General features: G+C 42.3%; 1 protein-coding gene across 3 annotated transcripts; it reads right to left on the minus strand.

Annotated features, from left to right (window-relative positions):
- Window positions 1-5,311: 5,311 nt before the first annotated feature.
- Window positions 5,312-25,811, minus strand: TBC1D21 (TBC1 domain family member 21). 3 transcript variants are annotated; one of them, XM_072628401.1, is made up of 12 exons: window positions 25,617-25,811; window positions 25,142-25,218; window positions 22,435-22,542; window positions 22,050-22,153; window positions 19,519-19,613; window positions 18,200-18,310; window positions 17,850-17,950; window positions 11,361-11,457; window positions 10,789-10,889; window positions 8,434-8,550; window positions 6,378-6,461; window positions 5,312-5,450 (listed from the first exon to the last, which is right to left on the minus strand). In XM_072628401.1, the coding sequence occupies exons 2-12, from the start codon at window positions 25,148-25,150 to the stop codon at window positions 5,418-5,420; spliced, it is 960 nt and encodes a 319-aa protein (XP_072484502.1). In that variant the 5' UTR covers window positions 25,151-25,218; window positions 25,617-25,811; the 3' UTR covers window positions 5,312-5,417. The 3 variants fall into 3 exon arrangements, with proteins under 3 accessions (XP_072484502.1, XP_072484501.1, XP_072484500.1); XM_072628400.1 differs by lacking the exon at window positions 25,142-25,218; XM_072628399.1 differs by lacking the exons at window positions 25,142-25,218; window positions 25,617-25,811 and adding an exon at window positions 23,644-23,898.
- Between the last annotated feature and the right edge of the window lie 326 nt (window positions 25,812-26,137).

Raw genomic sequence — 26,137 nt, forward strand, 5'->3', positions numbered from 1 at the left:
CCTGAATTTGGACAACAGCCTTCAATTATAAGAACAAAATTCTTCCTTCCTCTAGCTTCACTTCCCTCCTTCTCCTCCTTGATTCTTCCAATCAATTCAATGAAAAGAAACATGAGGTCCCTACTGTGAACCAAATACTGTGCTGGTAGCTGGAAGAGACACCCAGGTTAGATAAATCCTAGTGTCTGATCTCAGAGATTTTACAATCCAGATTTTATGGACACATACACAGATAGCTATAATATCTAATAGCACATGACAAGTACATAATAGAGAATCAAAGTGATGTATGAGGTCAGAGAGGGCAGGTCATTACTAACAGTATGGATTCCTGGAGAAAGGGGTCTCAGGTTGAGCCTTAAAGGACGGATAGGACTTCAATGGGTAGGAAAGGGTTGAGGAGGAAGACATTGCAACTTCAGACCAAACGGCATAAATGCAAAATAAGATACAGGACGTTTTTTGGAGGTGGGAGAGCCTAGACTTGTAATTTTACAGACATGGGGTCTCTCTTTACCAACATCAGTTGGCATTTTCTTCGAAACTTTCATTTACAGGGCAGGTAGGTGGTGCAATGGATAGGGCACTAGAGTCAGGGGAACTGAGTCCAAATGTGGCCTCCGCCATTGACTAGCTGTGTGACCCTCTCTCTTCCCTTACTTCATTGATTCCCACTCTTCTTCCTCATCACTCTCCATTCTCTCTCTCCCACCTGATGCCCTATCTCTTCAGCTACAATCCTCCTCCTCTCCTCATCCTCCTCTTCTCCTCTTTCTCACCCCTACTCTTAGCACGTCCTTGTAGGTTATCAGGCACATTTGTTTTATACGTGATGATGTACAGGGATCAGATTTTCTCTGTCTATAATTCACCCTGTCTCAGTTGCAGCAACAACAGCTTGCAGGCTAAGGAAGGTCAGTCTCCACATTAACAACAGATAGCTCCCGCTTCTCACTGAGATCAGAACTTCAGAATAGGGTATCGTCTAGATCTGAGCTTTGGTTCAGGGATAGGGAACCTGAAGCCTCGAGGCCACATGTCTAGGTCCTCAAGTACAGCCCCTTGATTGAATCCAAGCTTCACAGAACAAATCCCCTTAATAAAAGGATTTGTTCTGTGAAACTTGGACTCAGTCAAAAGGCTGCACCCAAGAACCTACAAGGGCTACATGTGACCTTGAGGCCCCAGATTCCCCACCCTTGTTGGAGCTTAGGAACTGATTCTCTCCCCTATGGAGGGAGGGAAGGAGAGTGAACTAATTTAGTGCCTTCATTTCTTTCCTGGACTGTTGAAAAAACTCCCTCAGCCTCAGTTTCCTCATTTGTAAAGTGGGGAGAGTCATGGTACCTCCTTCACAAGACTGGTGTGAAACACAGATGAGTTAACTGTAAAGTACTAAATAAGTGGTCGGTTTTTTGAACCTATCTAAGATATCCAAGAATGACTTAATTGGTTTTTGCCTCTCAGTATACCCTAGGCACTTAGCGCAATAAATGGCATGTAGTAAGAGCTTAGTAAATGCTCATGACTGGTTGGCATTTTACAGTTCCACACATCTTACTCTTTACCCTACCATTGTTGGTTATATTATTAGCGTGGGGTCCCCAAGCAGGGAGATGACTTTCATTGCCAATGCCCTCTCAAGTCTGAAGGAGACCTGCCACCACAGTGTGATTATTTTGAGACGATCTAGGCACCTTGGAGACAGACATATTGCCCACACGCAGAACCCACGATCGTTTCATACACATGATTTACAGCCTCCTCCCCATCTCTGCTAGCCAAGTGGAGCGTATGCTGAATACCTAATTACGGAACCTGACTAGGAATCTCTCCTCTTCTACTTTCTTGGGCAGCTACATAGTACAGTGGATAGAACAGGAGTCAGGAGGACTTGAGTTCAAGTTTCACCTCAGACACTTGACACTCACTAGTTGTGTGACCTTGGGCAAGTCACTTAACCCCAATTGCCTCATCCTGGGTCATCTCCAGTCATCCTGATGAATATTTGGTCACTGCATTCAGATGGCTCTGCAGGAGAAGTGAGGCTGGTGACCTGCACAGCTCTGCCTCACTCAAAACAAAGTCAAGTGCAAGTCATGTCATCATTTCTCTGATGGCATGATCTTCTTCAGCAACAAAGGACGAAGACACCTCTTTTACTTCCTAGCAGTGTCACCTTGGGCAAATCATTCAACCACTGTGGGGCCTAAGTTTCCTGATCTGCAAAATGGATTTGACCTCTAAAAATCCTTCCTAGCTCTAAAGCTGAGTGTTTCCATGGAATAGCCCCTAAAGATATATCCAACCTTCTAACCCTCCAGGGGCCCAGGCTTTATTTTCAAACCATTCAGGGATTAAGGTTCTAATGCCATAACCATACTTCATCACAATTCTTTGTGGTTGGCTCAGTGAGGTGGCCCAGTGAAGAGTACAGGCCTTGGAGTCAGGAGGACCTGAGTTCAAATCCTAGACATTTGACACTTACTAGCAGTGTCTTGAGCAAGTCACTTGAGCAAGTCACTTAACCGTGATTGCCTTGCCTCCAAAAAAAAAAAAAAACCAATTCCTTGTGGTTAAATTTGAACTTGCAATATGTTCTGGAGACTGGGCTTCCATATTTAAACCAGACTGGAAAGACTGTCACTAATGAGTCTTGGACACTTTGACCTGCTCCATTTATAATCCAGGCCAGTTCACCCCTCACGAAGCAGCCTGGTGGCCTCCTTCTTCCCATATTGGAAATCAAGTTAAGTGTAGACACTCAATTGGCTTCAGCCCTACTCCAACTCAGAAGCCCTAAGCTCAAATGACTCACCAGCCTCAACGTCCCCAGCAGCAGGCACTCAGGACCCCTTTGTCCAAGGCAACTAATTGTCTTTCATGGCTTGAGTTTTCCTAAAGCAACTTCCTTGGATGTCCAGCTGAAAATCCAAAGACTTCTTTCATGATTCCATTCTCAGCATCATGAACACATCCCACAGGTGAGTCCACTTCCTCCCTTGTCCTAGATTGCTCCGTCATTGATGAGTCTGTTAAGACTCCGGCTCATTTCATATACTGTCTTCAGGAAGCCTCCTAGTAGAAGGGATGCTATGGCAGTATCTGCTGCTGGCAGAAACCTCAGCCTTCCTGTCCCTGTAGCTCCCAGCTCATCTCTCTGATGGAGGTAACACTGATGTTGATGAGAGTAAGACTTTTGAAAGTCAAATATAGCTTACTGATCAAATCCAGCTCCTTAGAAGAAGCAGACACCAGGAAGGAATCTTCCAGGGCAATTATATTCAGGGAGAAGAGAGAGAATAGAGGGAGAATGAGCTATAAATTCACCCTATGAACTCTAAGGGGAAAATCAACTCACCAACATAACGGGAAGGGGCAACATCAAAACAGAAGCCTTTGTTAAAGTAAACAATTTGCCTTGGGAATAAATGGTTAAACGGAAGCACAGTATATGACAGTCAAGTGTTCTTGCTTCACCATGGCTATCAAGAGAACTAAGATGTTTAATTTACTTCCACATTTAGTCTCAGTCTCCTTTGAGGCAATGTTTCTGAAGTCTCATATTGTTATGTGACAAATTACTCATCCCGAGCCATACTTGCACCCTCCCAATCCATCCCTACCCACCCCTACTCATTGTGGAGAGGCGGTAGTTCATTTCGAAGGACAAATTGGATTCCCAAAAAACATTGGGGAGCTATGGGTCAATTGAAAGGACCTGGGGGGTTCTTTTCTTACAGATCATATATGGGCTGTAGATTGATGCCTTACAAAAGGCAGTTTCTACCACCACAAGTTGTCACGTGGAGAGATTGGGGTTAAGATTGAACTTCCTTAAAACTCAGGACCCTGTTTGCCTTCTCTCCCAGTTCCACATGGCCCAGGGCACTGCTGTGACATGATCAGTGACCTTTGGGTGGAAATTATGGAGAGTAACAGGAGAGAAGTGGTTCAGAGGAATGAGGTTCCTTCCTAAGGCTGCTAGCTGGCTGCCGGATGAGAGTGACTGTTATACTGTGGACCCATTAGGACCACATCCAAAGATATGGTCAATCGATTCCTTCAGACGGCTTCACGGTGGGTGCAGCCTGTAGTGCTGGCACACAGGACCCAGGATGCTATAATATTGACAGCTATCTCCTGAGAGGAGCAGGGGGCACCCCTCTTACCATTAGGTTTTTCCGTTTCTGATCCTACTAAGTGAATCACTGACTTTTAACGCCCTTCCCCCTTTTCTTGGAAATTTGAGACTTGTGCTCATGTAACAAAGGTTTTTTTGAAAACATCTGTAGCAGACCATGGGACTCATTCTCCTATGCCCCTTAGAGCATCACGAAGGGGGTGCCAGTGCTCTGAGATCAAAGAGCTGTAATTCTGGGACCAGGGAGGGAATCTGAACTAGAAGACAACAGACAGTACCCCTCCCTCCACATGGGAGATCCTGCCCTGTGGGGTTTCCCCCAGGGATGAGAGAGGGCCAGAGACCTGAGGCCTGGACACTCAGGCCATTGCTCTGATCCTGTGAGGATGGGCCTAGCAGACTCAGAGTGGGGCTTATCCTGGCTTGGAAAAAGAACCTTTGTAACGGCTCAATTAATTAACATGAACCCACTCTTAGCAGTTTGTTGTTTTTTTAAAACACAATACATAGCTGCCTTTTAAATAGTTACTAACCTGCATAATTTCTTCTCAGAGTTGTACAATCTCTCTTCAACCCACACAATCTCATTCCATCCCTCATGTCTTTTCTCAGCCTTTCTAGTCTCTTTTCTGCCTGCAAATACTCTTCTCAGCCCAAGGCAGTAGAAAGAATATTTGACTTGGAATAAGAAGACCTGGCCTCTGACATCATTAACTGTGTTGCCCAGAGAAAATCACAGTTTCTGTATTCCTTGTCAAGGATAATACTATTTGCACTACTGACCTCACTGGGCTGTTGGAAGGAAAATAATGCCCTAGAAATTGTAACATGCTGCATACATTCAAATCATCATCATCATCATCATCATCATCATCATCATCATCATCATCATCATCATCATCTTCACCATCATCATCATCATCATCTTCACCATCATCATCATCATCATCATCATCATCATCGTTATTCCCAGTCGCATCATCTCTTCTTGACCCTCATGCTCTCTTCCCAGCCTTCCCATCTCTTGCCATATTTACCCTCAACAGTCTCTTCCCGGGCGGCCAATCTCTCCTAGCCCACCCAAACCTCAGAGGCAGCCCAGTAATGAGTACTACTGGTGCTCTTTTTCCCTGACCCTTAGAAATGGTCACTCGCCCAAAGCAATGGTTATTTCCAGTGGTGTTGTATTATTCCCTCATCCTAATGAGATGTTCTTGATGTTACTGCCCAGGTACTATGTCTGTCTGCTTTGAGCACAGTGTTTGTTGTTTCTTTACTGGAAGAATTCCTTTAAAGGTTCTGGAACCTAAGGAGATAAAAAAGAGAGAGCCCCAGGCCATTACAGGTTGAGGAAAGGAAGAGCTACTCACAACAGTAGCAACCACCACTCACTTATTCCTTCACTTAGTGAATCCATTTCTTCACTCATTCATTCACTGATTTGCTCATTAACTCTGTTTTTCTTCTATTTATTTACTTAATTTACTCATTCCTTGACTCATTCACAGATTCATATCTTCCTTCCCTTCTTCCTTCCGTTACTCATTTATTCACTTACTCATTACTTTGTACATACATTCATTTATTTTTTACTTACTCATTCCTTCACTCAGCTCTGTAGTTCATTCATTCATTGAATCATTTGCTCATTCTCTAATGCATCCTTTGACTCATTCATTCACATTCAGTCATTCATTCACCCATTAATTCACTCACTCACTCATTTGTTCTTTAATTATTCAGCAATTCTTTTATCATTCTTTCTTTGAGGTCTTATTTATTCACTGACATGCCTTCATGCCTTCACTTTTTTGTCCTTTCATGCATTCATTCACTCATTTATTTCCTTACTCATTCCTTTAGTTATTCATTTACTTCCTTACTCATTCACTCCATTCACTTCTTCCTTCATTTGCTCGTTAGTGATTCAGTCATTTACTTCTTCATTCATTCATTCCAGTCACATATTCACTGATTTCTGCATTTGTTCATGCTTTCGTTGATTCATAGAACCAACATTTATCTACATAGTTTGTCGTTTGGGCGGGGGGTTATCTTGTGAGGGGAGGCAGAAACAAGAGTTCATTTGAGAGGCTCACAGTCCGGTTGGGAAGGGAAGACTGTAATAATTTGGCACCAAATGTTATCCCAAGTACTGAGACAATACAAAGGAAAGAGACAATGATTTGGGGGTGGGGAAGTTTAAGGGAGAACTAGAAGTTTGAATACTCACATCCTTTTGCATTAATTCAGCATAGACCAAGCAGGCAGAAGAGATAAGCTCATCAGCATCAAGGTCAATAAGATTATTGCAGGCCTGTAAAGGAGAAAGAAGAATTGTGGGTCATCTGGACCTATCTGAGGGATGTGTCCCCTGAGAAATCATGCACAACCAGAGAAAGGTGAATACCTACACAATGTGATGTGAGCAGTTCTGGGAAGGCCCCATGCGCACTGAAATTCCATTCACCTAAAGCTTTTTCCCCAGTTGAAAGCCAATATTAGTTTTTAACACGTGAGGGTAGATACATCCATCAGATCTTTTCTGTGGAGTCTTGACTGAGAGCAAGTTTTCATATGGGGAAATGGAGGGGGAAAATAAATTCTAAGAATGGAGCAGAGGAGGACTGACTGATAGGAAAGGAGAGATATCCCAGTCCCATTTCATCACCTTCACAACCCTCCTTCCCAAATACGCCCTTGGCCAGATGTGGCAGCATCTGGAACTTCCTGACTCTCTTGGTCCCTCTCTTCTACTCCTACCGCCTGAGTCACCAACTACCTCAGAGAACAGATACAAAGAGGTTCCCTCTAGGGTACTTTTAATTAGTTTTTATTTTATATCATCATAGCTATCCCCAGTATTCCTTTCTTTCCTCTTCCCAGACAGCCACCCTCTATAACAAATGGTATTTTTTAAAGACCAAAAAAAGGTCAACAAGTCAACACAACCAATCAATACACTGGACAAGGACCAGAATTATGTGCAACGTATAACACCTCCCAGGTACTTTTTAAGGGAGGCACCAATGATGGCTGATATTTCTATGATGCTTTTAGGATTTACAAAGTACTTTTATAGGTTATCCCATTGAAACCTCATGACGGCCTTTAAAATAGAAACTACAGGATGATATTATTATACTCATTTTACAGTTGAAGAAACTGAGTCTCAGGGAAATTAGCTGATCTGACTAGGGTCACCCAATAAGTAATTATTGGAGGTAGGATATGAATACAGCTCTCTCTTGACTCAAGTCCGGCACTTTTTTTTGGTGCCCCTTTTCTTCCCCCCACCCCTACCCCCATCCTTTAATCTCTATTATCTCTCATTTTCCAGACTCAATCTTGAAGCATCCTCAGATCCATGACGATCAACTATGATGCTAGAGAAGAAAGGACACCATTCTCCTCCCTTTCCAGATGAGAAAACCAGGACCCAGAGTCATACCGCCATGGGGGGCAAGAACAGAACTCAGATTTAAGTCAAGCATAGGTCATGAGTCTAGAGCTTAAAAGGACCTCTGAGGCCAATTACTCTAGACTTCTCATTTTATAGATAAGTAAACTGAAGGCCAGGGGTGTTAAATAATAGTAAATGTCAGAAACAAGACTTGAAAATAGGTCATCTGGGTCTGAAATCATGCTTTTTCTATCCTATCACATTATGCCTTAACTCTAAGCCAAGGCTTAAGGGCAGTTAGGTGGCACAATGGATGGAATGTCACACCTGGAGTCAGGAAGACTCATCTTCATGAGTTCAAATCTGACCTCAGACACTTACAGGGTGACCCTGGGCAAGTCACTTAACCCTGTTTGTCTCAGTTTCCTCATCTGTAGGATGAGAAGGAAAAAGCAAATCACTCCAGTATCTCTGCCAAGAAAACCTCAAATGGAGTCACAAAGAGTCAGACATGACTGAATAACAACAAAATGCTGGCATAAGGTTGATTGTTAAATTTTCAATATGAGCCTTTATGCCTCACATATTGGCAAACCACACATCTGGGCTTGATTTTATTGCTTCATTGGTTGTCTAAATGTAAAAAAGTGTTGGAGAAAATTCTAATTATGCAAATTAAAAGCATGAGTATATCAAGAATCTGGTTGTTAAATGTTTACTAGCACACTCCTAAACCTTGTGTCCTCTCATTTAGACTGGAGTGGGGAGGGGTGGGGTGGGAGAGGAAGCGGACAAGTTAAAGGTTGGAGGAGGGAGGTTAAAATAAAGAAATATGCCCATTTCTCCCAAAGATCCTGGGACTGGACCAGCCTGTGACTTTCCTCACCATGACGATATCTTCACCGTTCATGCTCTCTAGGAGGACTTGCTCCTTCACCATCTGCAGCATGCTGTAGGCTACCAACACCTGGAAGTTTCTACAGGGTTTTCCAGTCAGCAAAACCTGTAAGAGTCATGGGCCAGGGAGAGTCAGTCCCTACAGAGACTGAGATAACTTGGGTATTTGGGATGACCTGTCCTGTGCTAGATTAGATTGCACTTGTATTTATTGTGAATGTCTCATGTTTATTTATACATCATGTATATGTTGTGTCCATGACTCCTCCCCAGGAAAATATAATCATGCTCTTTGAGGACAGGGGTTATCCCATTTCCATATCTCCAGTCTAGCATAGTATTTTTCTAGCAAATAGTAGTGGTTTAATCAATGCTTATTTGATTCATTAGGGGAGACAAGAGGAGAAGAAGGCATGATCCCTGGTCTCAGAGAGAGGCAAGGTTTTCTTGTCTACGATTGGAATAAGACTAAGGAGAAAAGGTCACGTACCCAGACCCTCGGTGATAGAAGATGGCTCAACACCAAGAAGTGTTGGCTGAGCAAAGGAGTGGCTACCATATTATTAAATGTGCAGGATCCCTGGATCCCAGGGCTGATTTTTGAGAGATTCTGCTTTGTAAGAGGTGTCAAGAAGTCATCTATCCCATCTAATATTGCCTCAATTTGTCTCTATAATTTTATTTTTCACTGCTTTACTTTAAGCAACCTACATTCTAGCCAAACTGGATTACTTACTCTTCTGCTTTTGTCCTTCTCTCTCTTCCCTTCATGCATTTATACAGGTTATAATCCAACAACAGATCCTAGACCAAGCCTCACTGGGTCATTGTTTGGGCCCTGATTGGCTTGGAGTGAGTATAAATAGCCATTGTTTCTGTTTTGGCCAGAAAAATCTAAAGATTTTCCCTTCCCAGGTTGATTTTGTAGAATTAGGTTTTAGAGGTCATTCTCTGCCTCATTTCTTACCTTAATCACTGAATGGGTGTTGGTTGCCTCAGTCAAACTGAGCTCTGTTAAAGACCTTAGCTTAAAAAAGTCAAGATCCCCCATTGTATCCAGGATCATCTCCAGTTGTCTTGATCTATATCTGACTACTGGCCCCTGATGGCTCTCAGGAAAAAGTGAGGCTGGTAACTCTGCCCAGCCCTCCCTCACATAAATCCAATCAGTTGCAAGTCATGGCATCTCCTTTCTAAAGTCACGGTCCTCTAAGAGAACCAAGGACAAATGACAGCAATGACATCCTCTAGATGACCCTTGTTGAAATTCTCTTTTCCCTTCAAAGCCCAGCTCAGGTGTCACCACCTCCATGAAGCCTCACCTGATCTCCCTGGAATATCATAATCTTTCCCTTAGATTTTCTTAGAAGACTTTCTCTCTAGCTCTGCTATGCCCTATCATGGTCTATATTGGATCATACTTAATTCAAGTGTATGTCAAATCCCACCCAATTGGACTAGAGGCTTTTTGAGGGCCCAGGGACTGTGTAATTGTCCATTTCTGTGACCCTAGCACCTCACTCAGTACCTTGTGCGTAGTAGGTGTTTTAAGAATGTTGGTTAAAATAAATTGAATCCCTCTGCTTTAATTCTGGGTCATTCAACAGAGATTGGGCTCAGATTCATTTTTTTTCAAGGTTTCCTTTCTTTAGAACACAGACTATGTGAGTACTGCTTTGGGGAAGAAGGCACATTCCTAGGAACCAGAAGAGGTCAGAAACTAGAAAATTATTGCAACTGGCTTATCTGGGGTTTCCAGGACACCTGGGACATAGCTAAATATCCTGAACAATCTTTAATCATTTGTCAAATATCCAGGTCATTCGGTACCATCCCCCTATGAAATATGTAAGTTGCAAACTAAGGGGAAAATGAGGATTTCTTTCTGCTGCCCAAAAGAAAGATTTTCAAAGTGATTTAATGTGTCACTGATGCTGCAACTGAAAAAAATCTGGATTTCCCTCTGGACTCCCACTGCAGGGGAAAGTGCCATATCTCCCTGAGGGACATCTTGAACAGCAAAGAACTTAGTACAAAATCTCTTGAGATCTAACTAGGCAGCATCAAGGGAAGTTCCTGCCCTGAACCTAGAATGGTTGTTAGATTCTCTCACCCTGGTTTTTGAGTACAATAGAGCAGACACATTTGGGTGAGTCGGATACCCACAAAAGGGCTGACTTGTATGGACTTTGTTCCTGTCCTGGGACCTCTGAGAAAGTGAGCCTGAGTGTTACCAACACCATAAAAGAGATAAGTGGATGCAGAGGGGAAAGTTAGGAAAGACTATGGGATGAAGAGTATGGACTTATCCACACTAATCCACCAGTCCACCAAAGCTCCTTACCTCCCAGAGCCTCCAGACATCATCAAATGACTTGAATGCCCTCTGGAAGAAGAGGCAGAACCAGGGGAAGAGGGATTGCACAGCTCCCGCTCCTTTCCCTTCTATAGGGTAAGAAAAATAAAACCAGTCAGTGACTGACTCTTCCTCCTCTTCCTGGGCCCCCCATCTCCCAACCCATTCCCATAGATTCTACCACCCCGTCTCCAGAATGGTCTCTGCTCCCTAGGGGGAGCACGACAGGTCCTGAAATGACAGGCGAGTCATTTCAGCTCTTAGAAGCCAGGTACATCAAGATAAGTAGGCAACATCCTAGACTAGGTGCTGAAGACCCTGGATGCCAACTTTCTCATTTTACAGAAAAGGAAACTGAGACTCTAGAGATTAAGTGACTTGTCCGAGGTCACATAAGGGCTAGGTGGCAGAGTAGAACTTGAATTCAGGTTCACGTTCAGTTCTCTTTCCTTTGCACCATGCTTGGATTGAATTCTTTGCTGCTCCCACCCCCCAGGGTCCCTGGCTGGAATGTCGTAACTAAAGGAGGGTAATAGGTAAAAGGCAAAAGGCCAACTCACTCAAATGTTCAGCAAAGGTGGGATCCAGGAAAGAAATCAAGCAGTTGAGCATTTCCAGATTCTTCCCCACCCCGATATTAATGACGCAACTGTGCTCCTGGGGAGATGGAGGATGGCCAATGGGGAAAGAAAGGGAAAGGGGAGAGGGAGAGAGAAGAAAAGAAAGTGGGACAAGTGGAGAGTATTGGAAAAGTCGCTTGTGATTCTCAAGAGCTCCCTTTCCCCCAACTTCAGAGAGAACTTTGGCTAGTGTGCTCCTCATGTGGTCTCACACAGCTGCTAGCTGACACCATTTTGGGTCAGGTTTCAGCATTCAGGGTTCTATGCAGTTTGATGTATCCTAAGGTCAGGTTTTCATGACCCAAGAAGGATACCTCTCAGCAGACACTTTTGGGAGAGTGAAGAGTAGGGGTGCAAAAAACCATTGGAAATGGGCCCCTCTCTTACTTGGCTATGAGTGTTGTCTCAGCTGTGGCCAGCTTTATCTGAGGATAGGCACCTCAAATGTAGTGACAATGGATCAAAGAACAAATGAATTGCTAGGAAGCTGGATAGCTGTAGGATTGGCTACAAGTGTAGTTGTGGCTGGTGGGAAGGGAGATCTCCACCTAAGTCCTGCTTTGCTGCTTTGTTGTGGCATGGAGGTGGGCCCAGTGACCACAAGATCATGGATTTAGAGCTAGAAGGGACCTTAGAGGTCACCTGGCCCAAACTTCTCATTTTATAAATGAGAAAACTGAGACCCAGAGAGATAAAATATTCAAAGTAGCACAGACTATGATCGTGATGTGCAGGTCTGTGAAGCAATATTAGAGTAATTTTCTGGCAACAGCCTAAATCCACTAACTGAAGGTCAGCTGAACTAGGTGCTAAGAAGCTTATTAATAAATAGGTGGACTGCCAGCAATTACTTCTTTGGCCATAGCAACCTATGGTTCAAAGAACAACACAAAGTGACCCTGGATGGGCCCCTTTTACTTATATTTCAAATTAATATCTCTTTTTACATCACTTTCATTTCCAAACCCCTCCTTCTTTCTTCATGAGAGAGCCCTCTCTTATGACAAAAAATATATGATAAAAAATAGTTCAGTGAAACCAACCAACACTTTTGAGAGTCCAGTATTACATTCAGTGTTCCACACTGGTAATCTCTATGCTAAGAAGGGAAAAACCTCTCCTTTAGCCCGCACCTTGTACTTCCAAATGGCAGTGGCGAACTGCTCTAAGCAGGTAACTTTTTGATAATCTAACATTAATTTAAGCTGTTGGTCTTCTGTATGTGATTTTTTGTCCAGCGACCAATGTATTACTATGCTTTTTGAAGAATGGAGCCACATTAACACTTATAAATGAAGCCAGAAGACATAAAAAGCTGTAACTATATGGAAGGATGGCTCAAGGGCACTTTCTGGAGGGGCAAATCAAGGAGTTAGTGAAGATGAGTTCATCATATATCCAAAGGCAGTAAGAAATCATTCTTCAGGGTTATAGTCATTCTGCTTCTCAGTGCTCAACAGACAAAACAAAAACAAAAACCAAACAACCCAATGTGAATTGAATTACAGCTTGTGTACCAACATCTCTCTGTACAGAATGTAATGTTAGAACGACTCTACAAGGAACTTGACAAGATCCTCCAAACTCAACGTAGACCTTGATCTTTTGATAATTGCAAAGATTGTCACAGGTGACAATGTTGAAAAATATGTGGGAAAAATATGGTTCGGGATGAAAAAGACCAATGGATGTTGCACTACTCAGAAACCTCATACTTGTATAACATGAATGCCTTCTTTCAGATGAATGTCTGGATAAGATGAAAAACAAATAACATTCTCCAAAATGAAATAAACTATATCTTAACAGACAGGAGGTGACTAGATATAGATGTGTGAATCACTTCAGAATTAGATATCTGTATTCAGTAAAAAAGCCAATTAGTTAGAATAATGACCACAGTTAAAAACAAATTGGAAGACAGTGATGAGAAGACATTTTGTGAGACTGTTAACAGCTGCAGTCTAACTAACCTGTTAGAATAAATTGTTGACACTGACAAAATGGAAATGAATAAAGGAAAAGACAGCAACTCTTATATCACCATCTTCTATTACTTTACTAATGTAAAATAATCAGTATAACAAGGAGATCAAAACAGCCCAGAAAATTCATCAGCAAATACATTTGATCTCCAAAGGACCCTAATTTCAAAATTTATCACAGCTATTTACTACCTCCATGACCTTGGGTTAGTCACTTAAGTTTTCTGGACTAAAATTATTCTATGATTATGGAACAAATGTACTTTACTTGATAATGGCTTAGTGATTGATGACGGAGATTTGGTTGATAATTATAAAACTGAGATTTCTCTGAGAGGACTCAGCTGATAATTATTCAGAGAAAGAGGTAAGAAGATATAGAAGTAAAATAACAGACTTCAGAGCTGTGTCAGAGAAGCCACGACTCCCTCTCTGCACTGTCACTTGTTGTCAAGCAAAGTTATTTAGCTAAAGAGAGACTTAGGTTTTCTTTCTACTACTACCTGTGGTTGAAATAGAGAAAATATTTTTGTTCTCCATAATGATCTGCTGCCAAGAAGGAGAAGGAAAATGAGGAGTAAGAAGAAAAGGAGAAGAAAAGGAGAGGAGAATGAAGGAAGGAGAAGAGAATAAATTTATTTGCATTGTCGCCTGTTTTTGCTGAGAGGTGGAGAAGAATCCTGCAAAGGTATTGAATTGTAGAAGCTTTTGCCAACTTTAGGATAAGGGTTACTGCCTTTTCCTAAGAGAATATAACATTAATTCAATTGAAAGCATCAGCTAAGCCTAAAACTGGAAGTGACAGATACTACAGTTGCTGTCAGGGAGCAAGCTCACTTGAGGAGAAAAGCAGCTTAGGAACAGACCACAAGAGAAGCAGCACAAATAAACTAACTCATCCAGCTGAGACATGCCCAGTGAAGTGTTCATCCACCACAGTGTAGATTAGCAGAGCTTAGTAGTGGAAGCATTTGTTCGACACAGAAGTTATTCTCACCAAGGAATATTTATGGGCAATTCCTGAGACAGAGTAGCCACTGAAGTCTGTGTTTCCAGTGTTATGAGTTGCCCTAGCCATATATATCTCCTAAGTATGTCTTACTTTCCCAGGACTATCCTATAAATCTCTTTTTTGTTCAGACACTATGCGCATTAGTGGGAGAATGCAATTCAAGTTTATAGGTATAATATTATTGAAAATATTATATATTTGGTTTGCATTTTCATTACTTTTTTGCTAAGATTAATTAAATGACTAATTTTCTAGCACAGTTGGGTATTCATGAGCTACAGTACTGGTAGGAAGAGTCACTCTCAAAGGTCACCTCTAGAACACAGAGTAGTGAGTTGTAGCAAACATCCTCCATCTAGGAAAACTCCAATATGCCAACATGGAAGCAAGTACAGAGGAAATTGAGGAAAGTATTTAAGAGGGAGTAATTTTCCAAAAATTAGAGCTATATGAACATGGAATAAGCTATCTAGAGGATAGTGGGGTTTAGTACAGGTTTTCAAGCAAAAGATGGATGATTACTTATTGGGAATTTTATATTGTTGAGGTACAAGGTAGACCAGATGATCACTGAGCTACTTTCAACTCATTCATTCCATGGTTCTGGAAGGCATCTTCCTGCAGTTAAGATGCTTTAATTATTTAGTCTAGAGAAGTGAAAACAGAGAAGACATGGGCATGGTCTTAATGTGGATGAAGGGCTGTCATGGGAAGCAGAATTAGGTTAGTTCTACTTGGCTCAAGAACTACGACTTAGACTCCCTAAGGGGTGGATGGCAGATGTCATTCCAACATAAGGAAAACAATTGGGGATATCAAGAAGTGGAGAGGGTTTCTATAGAATTCTCTGTCACTCTAGTTTTTGTGTGTTCATCCTTCATTGCCAAAGAAGACCATGCCATCAGAGAAATAATGACATGACTTGCACTTGACTTTGTTTTGAGTGAGGGAGGGCTGTGCAGGTCACCAGCCTCACTTCTCCTCCAGAGCTATCTGAATCCAATGACCAGATATTCATCAGGATGACTGGAGATGACCCAAGATGAGGCAATTGGGGTTAAGTGACTTGCCCAAGGTCACACAGCTAGTGAGTGTCAAGTGTCTCAGGTGAGATTTGAGCTCAAGTCCTCTTGACTCCTGCACTGGTGCTGTATCTACTGTACCCATCTAACTGCCCCTCTAGCTTTTAGGTGGATACTGGATGACCACTTGTTAGAGGTGGGAGTCATTTTTTGGATAGGGATTAGATTGGAAGACCTCTGAGATTGTTTTCTTTTGTGCATTTCTGATTCTCTGAATGAGAAGAAAAGTTGTATGGTGAACAGAGGACCTGCCCATGAGCCGGGAAAATCTGAGTTCAAGAACTGCCTCTGGCACACATTAACTGTATGATTCTGGGGAAGACTCTTAAACTCTCAGAGTCTTTAGACAACTCTCCAGGATTATATAAATTACAAGGCAGTTGCAGATTCACATCAATGGAGGGAGTTTTGCCATTGGCAATGCAAAGAGAGTTTGCTTCAAATGAAAGGCCAGTATCTCTGCAAACAAGCGTGAAAATGTAAATGGAAGGAAAGCCTAATCTAGCAGAGATAATTAAATAATAGCACTGCTAACAATTCATATTTCTATTGCTCATTACCAGTTATAGAATGATCTCACAACAACCTTTTGGGAAAGTTGTGCAATGCTCCCTTTCTACAGATTTGCCTCAATTGCTTTGGCCAACTCTATTCAGCTAGTCACACCTAGAACTAGAATCCAAGTCTCCTGACTCCAAGTCCTGACACTCTTTGCTAATGAGAGGCAACATGGCCCAGTGGTTAAAATACTAGCCTTGGAGTCATGAAAATGGGTTCAAATCTTGCCTCTGATACTTGTGAAGTGCAACTCATCCAGCCCAGTTTATGCATATTTAGAATGGAGATAATCCTTGCATTCTCACCTCAAAGCTGTTTTAAGAATTAAATGAGATGACTGTATAACATTGAGCAAACCTTCTAGAACTATATAAACACCATTATTAATAGACTAGGACTAATCTTTACCCAGTCAGTCAACAAGCGTTTAAATAAGTGCCCACTATTTGTCAAGCATTGTGCTAAGCATTGGGAATATAAAGAAAGGTAAAAATAGTATCTGTCCTCAGATAGATCACAGGCTAAACTCATAGTCTACCCTGCCCTTAAACTAGTATATTGAATGTTCTGTGAACTACTGTGCAAACATCTTCTTCCTCCTCTTCCTTCTTTTCTTGCTTCTACTCCTCCTAATTTAATTCTTCTTCTATTATTATTATTGAAGCAGTTAGGTGGTAGAGTGGATAGACTGTCAGTCCTGGAGTCAGAAGGACCTGAATTTAAATCCAGCCTCAGACACTTACTAGCTGTGTGACTCCAGACAAGTCACTTGAGTCTGTTAGCCTTAGTTTCCTCATCTGTAAAATGAGCTGGAGAAGGAAATGGCAAATCACTCCACTCTCTTTGCCAAAAAAACCCCAAAGGGGATCACAAAGGGTCATACATGAGTGAAGAATGATTAAAAGTTATCATCATCTTCAGGGGATATGTAGTAGTGTAATTTACTCAGAGTCAGGAAATACTAGATTTAAGTCGCTCTCCTGACTCATCCTGACACTCTGACCTGGTACAAGTTACTTAACCCCTTGGATCTTCTCAGACAACTCTCTAAGTCTGTACATTGTAAAAACAAGTGTTCATATGCATCGAGAGAGTATGTATCCTTGTTAGTAGATCCCTATCCCAATGAAATCATAAGCCTACCTCCTTCTTTTATTATCATTAGTAGTAGTAGTAGTGGTAGTAGTATTTAAAATTATACTGTGGTTTTCCTTGACATGGGGCAACAATATGGCTCAGTAGATAGAGTACTGGGCCTGGAGTCAGGAAGACCTGCGTTCAAATCTGGCTTCAGAGACTTAATAGCTTTGGGACCCTGGGCAATTCACTTAACCTCTGTTTGCCTTAATTAATTGGAGAAGGAAATGGCAAAATACTCCAGTATCTTTGCCAAGAAAACCTCATGGACAATATAGTCCAGGGTCATAAAGAGTTGGACATGACTGAACAACTACTCTTTGACATAACTACATAAATAACAGAATAGGTTTAAAATGCACTGCCAACCCTAATCCAGCCTTCCCCTAATCCTAGGACAGAGAACATATTGAATTCGTGTGTATTCATTCATTTATTCATTCAACGTAAGTAGAACTTTTGTTATATGGTGGGCCTAGTGCTAAGTGGTGAGTAAGGCTAATCAGCTTAGTGCCAAGTGAAGAGTCCTTGGGAATGCATTGAATGTGGGGGGAGTGGGATGGGATCGACAAGATACAGGCAGGTGACCAGAGACAAGTTCTACCAACATTGTTGGCACTTGCACTTGGGGTTAGGATTTGACTGGGTCACTCACCGTCTTCTGCAGGAAGAACTGGAAAAGCCAGAAGGTCTCATGGTCATTCTCCACCATCAGCTGGAAGAGCATCACCATCTCATGGAAGCCCTGCTGGTATTCTAGCAGAGATATAGCAGTGTTGGGGTAGGGGAGGATGGAGTGCCAGGTCCCCCTTAGGTTGGGAGCTGGGGGTGGAGGACAGGGCACAGGGAAGGGACAAGGGTCAGGGGAGTCAAGAGCCTGAGAACTTACAGGAAGAGACTGAGGAAGAGACAGCCAGGATACAGGGAATGGACAGGAGAGGATGAGGAAGAGAAGGGCTGGCCAGAGAGGTGGGACAGAGGCAGAGATATACTGGGGCAGCTCACCAGCTTCTGTGTTGCACACATAACTCAGGAGTAGAATCTTCTCCAGGCGTTTCTTGTCTATGATGACGTTGCCTAGTGGATCCTTGTCATAGAGTCTCTGGATGTCATAGGCTTCAAGAAATTAGGGAGATAAACACAAAATAACCACTGAATTCTTGGAGAACCTCTCCCACTCTCCTGACCAGTGCAGACAATGCCACCAGTTGGACAATGATTTGCCCAGCAAGGGAGGCTAAGAGAACAGAATTGGTGGTATCTTTAGGGACAGAGTTTTGGGCTGTAACCCCAAGAACAGCAAATTCTCTCACACTAGACTTGTCTGAAGCTCACACATAAAAGCCAGGAGAAGCAAGCCTTTGCTGATGGTGTTTGGGACTGACTCATACAGAGTCTCATTGTGTCAGCATAAGAAGAGAGAAGATGGAGAGCACCACCTTGCTTGCAGCAGAATATGGCTGGGATATTCAATGCCCTTGGTTGTCTTTCCCTGTGGGTCTGTGAGCACATTTCCCTTGTGTTGTGCCTTACTCTGAGGGGCATTTTTTCACCAGGACATTTCAAGTAATGGGCTGCCTGAGAACTTGGGCATGGAGAACATGAAAGGAAATAGGTAATGGGAATAACTCTAGGTCACAAGAAAGGCAACAGCTGTGTCAACCAAACTTTTGATTTACATCCCCCTTTCCTTAGAATGGGTCAATGTTCAGACCCTCACAGAATTGGGGAGGGAAACAGGAGCTCATCCCCTTCCCCTAGAATACTATGCTCCATGATGGAGCACCAAGGGTAAGTGGGAGTTGGGACTTGAGAATTTTCTAATCCTCAATGGGTTCCTTTCATTCCAATCAAGCTAGTCTCAGTATCCCCACACATATACTGACCCCTTTTTGTTCAAGACATTTTCCCCACCCTCTATCACTATTTCCTCTGTTGCCTTCCTAGAGTGTCTCCCCTTCTCCTTTACACCAGCACAAAAACCTAGGCCCAGTTCTATTCTACTTCTTCCAGGAAACTTTATGTGTCTACTCACTTAACACTGATTGGTCCCTCCTCTGACCTCCCAGTCTATGGCATTCAGGTCTTGGCATGTACTTACTTATTGCCATATTACAATGTGCATGAGGGCAATCACCAAATTTCCCCCCATGGCACCTGGCCCAGGAAGCTTAGCAAAGACTTAATTGTTGATGCATTGGCCAAAAACTGGTAGTGAAAAACTTGAAAGCATCTGTAGCCCACCCTACAAAACCAAGGGAATATTCTTCCTTGGAAATCTTTGAGGGAAGGGATCCTGAGGGCTTTTGCCCAGCTCTGCTCACAGATGTTGTTTCGTGTCTCCATGAAATTCCGGTGCAAATTTTCCAAGAGTGGTTGGATTTTCTCATACATTTCACATAAAGCCTCATAGTTTTTCCTGTAAGGACACAAAAGAAATGTCTTCAAGGGCCAAACAATGAGAGCTGCTGTGACTTGCGGCTAACAGTCCAGTGAAAACGAATTCCTGCCCTGCCTGGGGCTACCAATCATAAATGAAAAAAACTATCTCTGGTGGGTGAGTACAGAGCTCACACCAGTGTATTTTTACACCAGCCTTAGACAAGGAAGAACAATCAACTTCAGATCTCTTCCAAATATGTTCCCAAGGCAGAGAGGAATTCATAGCAGATATTTTGGGATCCTCCGTACCCTTGCTTCCTAACTTTCTTCCTCCTATATCCCTAGAGTCATAAGTAGACATGAGGAGAGGTCTCATATGTTAGAATGAGAGGACGACAGGATTCCTAAAAAGGAATACTCTGTGAGTATAAACTGGATGATACCACTGCTTAGGAAGCAACTGGGTAAAAAAACAAGACAGGGCTGAGCACTGGATGTTTGAGAATACCTTAGCATCCTATTGGCCCCATCTGCCTATATCACCTGGGTCCATGCTTCATCTTCCATTAAAGACATAGAATGAGTTTCTAAGCCCAGTGACACCAGTCATTCGCAGTCATTCTGAGAGAAGGCATGGCTTATCCCCGAGAAAGTCCAGCTTATGCCATGGATATATGGCTCCCAAACTCTTGACCTCTAGCCACAACCCCCAACACCTAGGAGTAGGCAGCAGGTAGAGGATGCAGTGGTTCAGAAAGGTGAGCCTAGGAGAGGAGTTTCAGAGCAATTCGCCCTAAGAATGAAGGTCTGGGGCATGGATAGAGAAAGGGGGCAGTCATGTTATGTTGTAAAGGGTTGATGGAGGATTATGAGACATGGGGATGAATGGCAGAGTGGAAGCACCCTCACCCCATTTTGTTAGCCTAAAGTAAAGCTCCAATTGTTCCAGCTCGGTTACTGTTTTGCACACTCTGCAGTAATTCTCAGCACTGGGCTTTCCCTCTGACTGATCCCCAAGATCCTCCGCCTTCTTCGTCCTCCCTATCTGTTCCGAATCCTCCCAACTCTGTGGGTTGCATTGTGAAGTCTAGCCTGGTCACTGTAGTCCACACTGAACTCTGCTCTCATCTTCAGAGTCCTTTGAATCAAAATCTTCCAGTTTAGAACCAGATTTTACACTATTATATATATATTATATATACATGTATATGTATGTAGACATAAATATGTGTATATATATCACTATTTAATAGTCTCATATATGTTACTTGTCTCTCCCCACCTGGGACCTTCCCCCCAAAACAACAAACATTCCTATTCCTCTCCCCATAGAGGTAAGCTGAAAATATAGTTGAGTATACAGGAGAGACTAGAAAATAAAACAAAAAATTAAAATGAAAACAAAGGAATTGAAGGGAAAGGTTGTGAAGAGTTTAAAATAGTCAGACTGGAACAGGGGCCCACTAAACCCTACATAAGATCACTACAGGCCACATGTTGGCTTAGAAAACCATATATTTAACATTATCTCTGTTTTATTGGATTTTTATGTATTTTGCTAAATTTTTCCCAATTACATTTTAATTAGGTTCAGGCTGTACTCTGGAGAGTTGTGGCAGAAATGCCCAGAGTGTATGACATCTCTGGTTTAGACAATCGTGATAATACTAATAATAATGGAATAGGAAAAGCACTGGATTCAGAGTGAGAAGGCTTGGGTTCCAATCTGAGCTCTATTCAGCTCAATTTCTACCTTCTGCAGGACCCTTTCTGGATCCTCCCACCTCTTCTTCTAATCACCAGTGCCCTCCCTTCTGAAATGGCCTTCCATCTACTCAGTTAGTATAGATTGGCACTATGCCTAGTAAATTTCATCTTGATCTCTTAGAATGGGATCCTGCCTGTTTTTGCCCTTTTTCTTTGTCTCTCTATCACTTAGTATATTGCCTAGCATAGAGTAAACACTTAACAAATGCTTATTGATTGACTAATAAAAAACAACTCCCGTGAGCCTCACTTTCCTCTTTTATAAAATGAAGGCACTGGACTTAGAATTTCTAAGGTCTGTTCCAGATTTAAAGGACAAGATTTCAATGCCCGTACTAAATCATGGTATTTGTCATCCTAATAACAGTCTAATTTTATCTCATTTGATCCTTACAATGTGGAAGAAGATGGGATTTCAGGAAGCTTAGTTTGAGAAAAGAGGAAAGGTGCCTCTTCCTATGAGACCAGAAGCACTGATGATAATAGTAACTCCATCCAAGCCCTTTCTCCTGATAGTCTGGGGTTTCACAGGGAAAGGGTTTCAAATAAGTAATAAATACAACTATTACCCAATTTATGGTTTCTATTTTATAGATGAAGAAACAGGCCTGGAAAAGTCATCATTCAGACCTTCCGTTCTAATCTCACCTGTGATTTCCTCCATCCTATAGCTATAATACTATAGATCTATGATGACTCAACATACTTGCGGGTGCTGTCCACCATCAAACGCTCATCCTTGGAACTACTCCATGAATAGTAGCCTGTGAGGAACTTCCATGCCTCTGTTCTTACAGAGGGGTGCAGACCCTGTGAGCAAAATGGGCATGGGGCCAGCCCTGGGGTCATATGAAGGCAGAGCAACTTCAGAAGTCTGGACTTCTGTGAGCTTTTCTTCCCAAAGCCAGATCCTCCTCACCCTCTACTGCCCTCTCTTCCTCAGTCCTCATCTGTTCCCCTAACTCTCTAAGGATACAGATGAGGTCCTGGTGGAAACCATTTTTCTCCTTCCCCCAACTCTCCAAGGACATTAATGGGGCCCTGGTGGTAATCACTTTTTGCCCTTTCCCAAAATAAGTGGGGAGACTTACCCTTTCCAGAATATTGAGGCAAATATAATCTCGGGATTTGGCCAAGTGACCATTCTCATCAAAGTAGTTATTCCATTCTGTCTTGTCAATTGGTGGTTTCCTCTTCACCTGGTGTGACCAAACCAATTTAGTGTTGTTTTAAAATCTTGTTCTATTTTCTGTACAAATATTATCTTAAAATGATGTGTCCTAGCCCAGAAACTGGTCATTTTAGAAAATGGCTTCTGGTAAAAGCTGAAATTTTTTTGCAAATTTAAACTGTGGCACTGGTAAATTGTAAAATGATGGTCAGATGAATATTACTAGTGAACACCACAGGTAGCAAATAGACTTAGAAAAAGGAATGGTTCCTTTTTGCCTTTGAGAGGGGAATACTTCTCTGTCTGGTCTGATTGGGAAAAAATAGTCTCAAGTTTTCTTGCTACTTATATAGAGACTACTATGACTCTATAGCCTCTTTCTGCTGTAGGAATAAGGGAAGCAAATGAGAAATAGGAGCGAAGGAAATTTAAAATAAAGTCTTTTCTATAATTAGAAAATGGAGGAATATACTACAAGAACTCCACTGTTGTTAAATGTGAAAAGTGTTCTGGGTGGGCTTTTGATGACAAGTTGGCCTGAAATCCCAAAATAATAGAACCACAGTAAGATGACTTTTGACTCTAGATTAAGAGTAGAGTGAGCTAAAGAAAGGCATTCCAACAAGTGAGGTCTGGCATACAGTTAGGATTGGAATAAACTATAACAGGCACTCAGAATACCAACAACCATGCTGATGGTAATGAGCATTTACATTACACTTTAAGATTTATTCATAGCCTTTGAAGTAGGAACATTAGGTAAAACTGAATTGTTTGTTATTGGATCCAGTGTCTCCCCATGCTCTTTAGCTAGTTTTATGACCCCAAACTGCTTCTCATTCTTATAAATGTTATGCATTGCTAATCAAAGGATAGTCCTGGTATAGATCAAGTATAACATAAGAAATAGCACTTCCACATACTTCATGACTGGAAAGTCCAGAGGTGGGGAAAAGACTTTGAATCTTAAAACCTAAACCCAGAAAATGACCTCTGAAATACTACTAGAAAAAAGGTTCACACTACACTCTCCCAGAAGATTATGTTTGCATGGGGTGAAAGGCTTCACTGAGAGTAGGGATGAAGCTGAGACTGGGGAAGCAAATCCAGACCATTAGAAATCACTTACCAGGATGCAAGAGGCTGACCTCATGGCAGAGAGGCTGTTTTCTGGAGAGAGGGTAGTCATGGCCTTGTTTTAGCTGTTTTAAATCAACCTTTGAGTGGGAAAACCCCCAGAGCCTTGAGGATTCCAGATCAAGGAGAAAAGTCTAGGCCCTCCACTAAGACTTTTTCATGAGAAGGCTCTGGGTTACTCACCAACCAGATAAACCATGAGGGGGAGATGTCCCTCTCTCCGATCTTTCCCACAAGACTGAACAGGATATGATAACATCACAAACACACTAGAATAGTCATCATAGTGATGTCATAAGACCATGAAGACTTAGGGCCTTCTAATATAAGACATGGATACCCCCAAAGATGACTAATATAGCTAGAGTGTGGTAAGGGCCAAATGACCTGACAAGTAGAAGATGCTATAAGTCAGAGGAGGGGGAGCTCACCCAGGAAGGCTTCCTGGATATATTAATTATGGATTAATCATCTAGAATTAAGCATGTAATGGAGAAAATATTGATAAGGGAGAGGAGGTGGGATGTAAGCCTAATCTTGAAGAACAGGTAAGGTGCTAATGAGTAGAAAAGATGAAGGAGAAGCCATTCTGGCCCTAATCTCACCTCCTCCCTTCTTCAGCAGAGTTTTCTACTCTGATCAAATCATGGCACAAAACCATTTCTCTCTTCTCTTCTCAGTCATAAGAGATGGGACTGTTTAAGGTTCATTTTCCCTATTCACAACAACAGCAGGAAATCATAGGAACTCACACATACATTGCCTTTTGTAGTTTACCAAGCACTTTCTTCATAGCAACCTTGGGAAATAGGTAGTGTACATATTATTATGCCCATTTTGCAGATGAGGAAAACTGAAGCACAGAAAAATTAAATGATTTGTCAAAGATTATACAGCTAGTAGATGGCAAGGCCATGACTTCAACCCAGCTCCAGTGCTTTTTCACTACACTAGGCAGAAGTGAGACTGTGAAAGAAGGCTTAACCCTGATGTGGTTTGATCTAAGTCATCTTTAGCTGGTCTCTTATCAGTTCACCTGGAATGTTCACCTCTAAACCTTTCATTGAGGGTGGCTGTCCTTAGGGGCATGGCTAGCACCCAGTACCACTGGCTGTCACCCTTAAACAGGCCAAATTTCTAAATGTAGCTTTGTACTCTTAAGTGCAATCTGGCTCCCAAGTGTCTTTAGCTATTAGAAGGCAGGATTGAGAGGAATCAATTTGAAAGCAGGAATTCTGAGCTTGGGTTTAAACAACCTTTCCACTGTGGATGGTTCTTTCCTCTCTGAGCCAGGATTCCCTTAACCATGAAACAACATATAATACATCTCCCTGCCTCTTGCTTTCAATTTCGTATTAACATAATTAAGCAGAGTCCCTAATAACACGATTCATTATCTCTTCAGCTGCAAGCAGCCAAGCCCCTTTAAATCAAAGCACATTATCTCTTCCCCATCCTTATAGTCCCAACCCTGGGCAGAACTCACTCACCCCATTCATCTCAGGCTGGTAAGTCAGCTCAGTCTTTGGAGATGATGCTGTTCAAGAGTTTTACCTAGAGGCAGTCCCTTCATGGAGCAGAAAGCTTGAATCAAGAGGCAGTGAGGGAACTGGGCAATGCAGCCTAACTCAGTGAAACTGCATTCTATTTGAAGCAAGATTTCCAAAGCAAATATTCTTTCTACCCATCTGCTTTATGCCTAAGAATCCTGGGGATACAACAGTGGAATCAGAGGATCCTATATAATAAGCTGGAAGGGACCTTTAGAGTCCTCAATTAATACCACATTTTGATGATAAGGAACACGGGACCCAGAGATATTATGACTTGACCATGGTCAGCATGTGGTGTCGGAGCCAAGATTCAAAGTCAGGTCTTCTGACTTCAAACATGGGGCACTTTCTAGTATATTACCCTCCAAGGAAGAGGAAAACTGAATTCACAATCCCTGACATAAGGAAGTACCTGTAATTGTTTAGGTGTTTTCTTCTTCCGAAGCAGCTCTGAGGGGCAATTTCCCATCTACCTTAAGATATTATGGGATCGAGATTTAATCTGTGCTGCAGAGAGGGAGAGTAGAGGTATCCAATCAGACACAGAATATTGCATGAAAGACCATGGCTTCCATGAGTTTAGCCATGAGAGGGACCTTTACTTTGATTTCCCACTGACACAAGACTGATGTAGTCACAGAAGTGTCCATTCCATCACAACCAATCAGAAGGAAGGAGGAGTAAATCAATACACCCCTCCCCCAACCCTACTTGATACCTTAAGGCCTTTCACCATCCTAGAGACAGTGGGATCTCTCCCTTTACTGGAGGGTTATCAGACAAAGCCTTGGTTAGACAAGACAACCCTGAGATCTCTTCTAGCTCTGAGATTCTATACTTAGAGATATACAGATTCTCTACCTGTTTCAGAACCTTGCCTATCAGCCTTCCTCCCCATACATTTGCATACTCATTTGTTCAGTCTTCTCCGGA

The sequence above is a fragment of the Notamacropus eugenii genome, chromosome 1, assembly GCF_028372415.1.
Source record: "Notamacropus eugenii isolate mMacEug1 chromosome 1, mMacEug1.pri_v2, whole genome shotgun sequence".
NCBI classification, from domain to species: Eukaryota; Metazoa; Chordata; class Mammalia; order Diprotodontia; family Macropodidae; genus Notamacropus; species Notamacropus eugenii.

Excerpts from the sequence above, each read along its gene's own strand:
- TBC1D21 (XM_072628399.1), bottom strand. The coding sequence starts at position 23,703 with ATGACTACCCTCTCTCCAGAAAACAGCCTCTCTGCCATGAGGTCAGCC. Across the intron at positions 22,543-23,643 it reads GGTCAGCCTCTTGCATCCTG|GTGAAGAGGAAACCACCAAT; the intron begins GTAAGTGATTTC and ends TGGTCACACCAG. Across the intron at positions 18,311-19,518 it reads GGAGACACGAAACAACATCT|CCTATGACATCCAGAGACTC; the intron begins GTGAGCAGAGCT and ends AATTTCTTGAAG.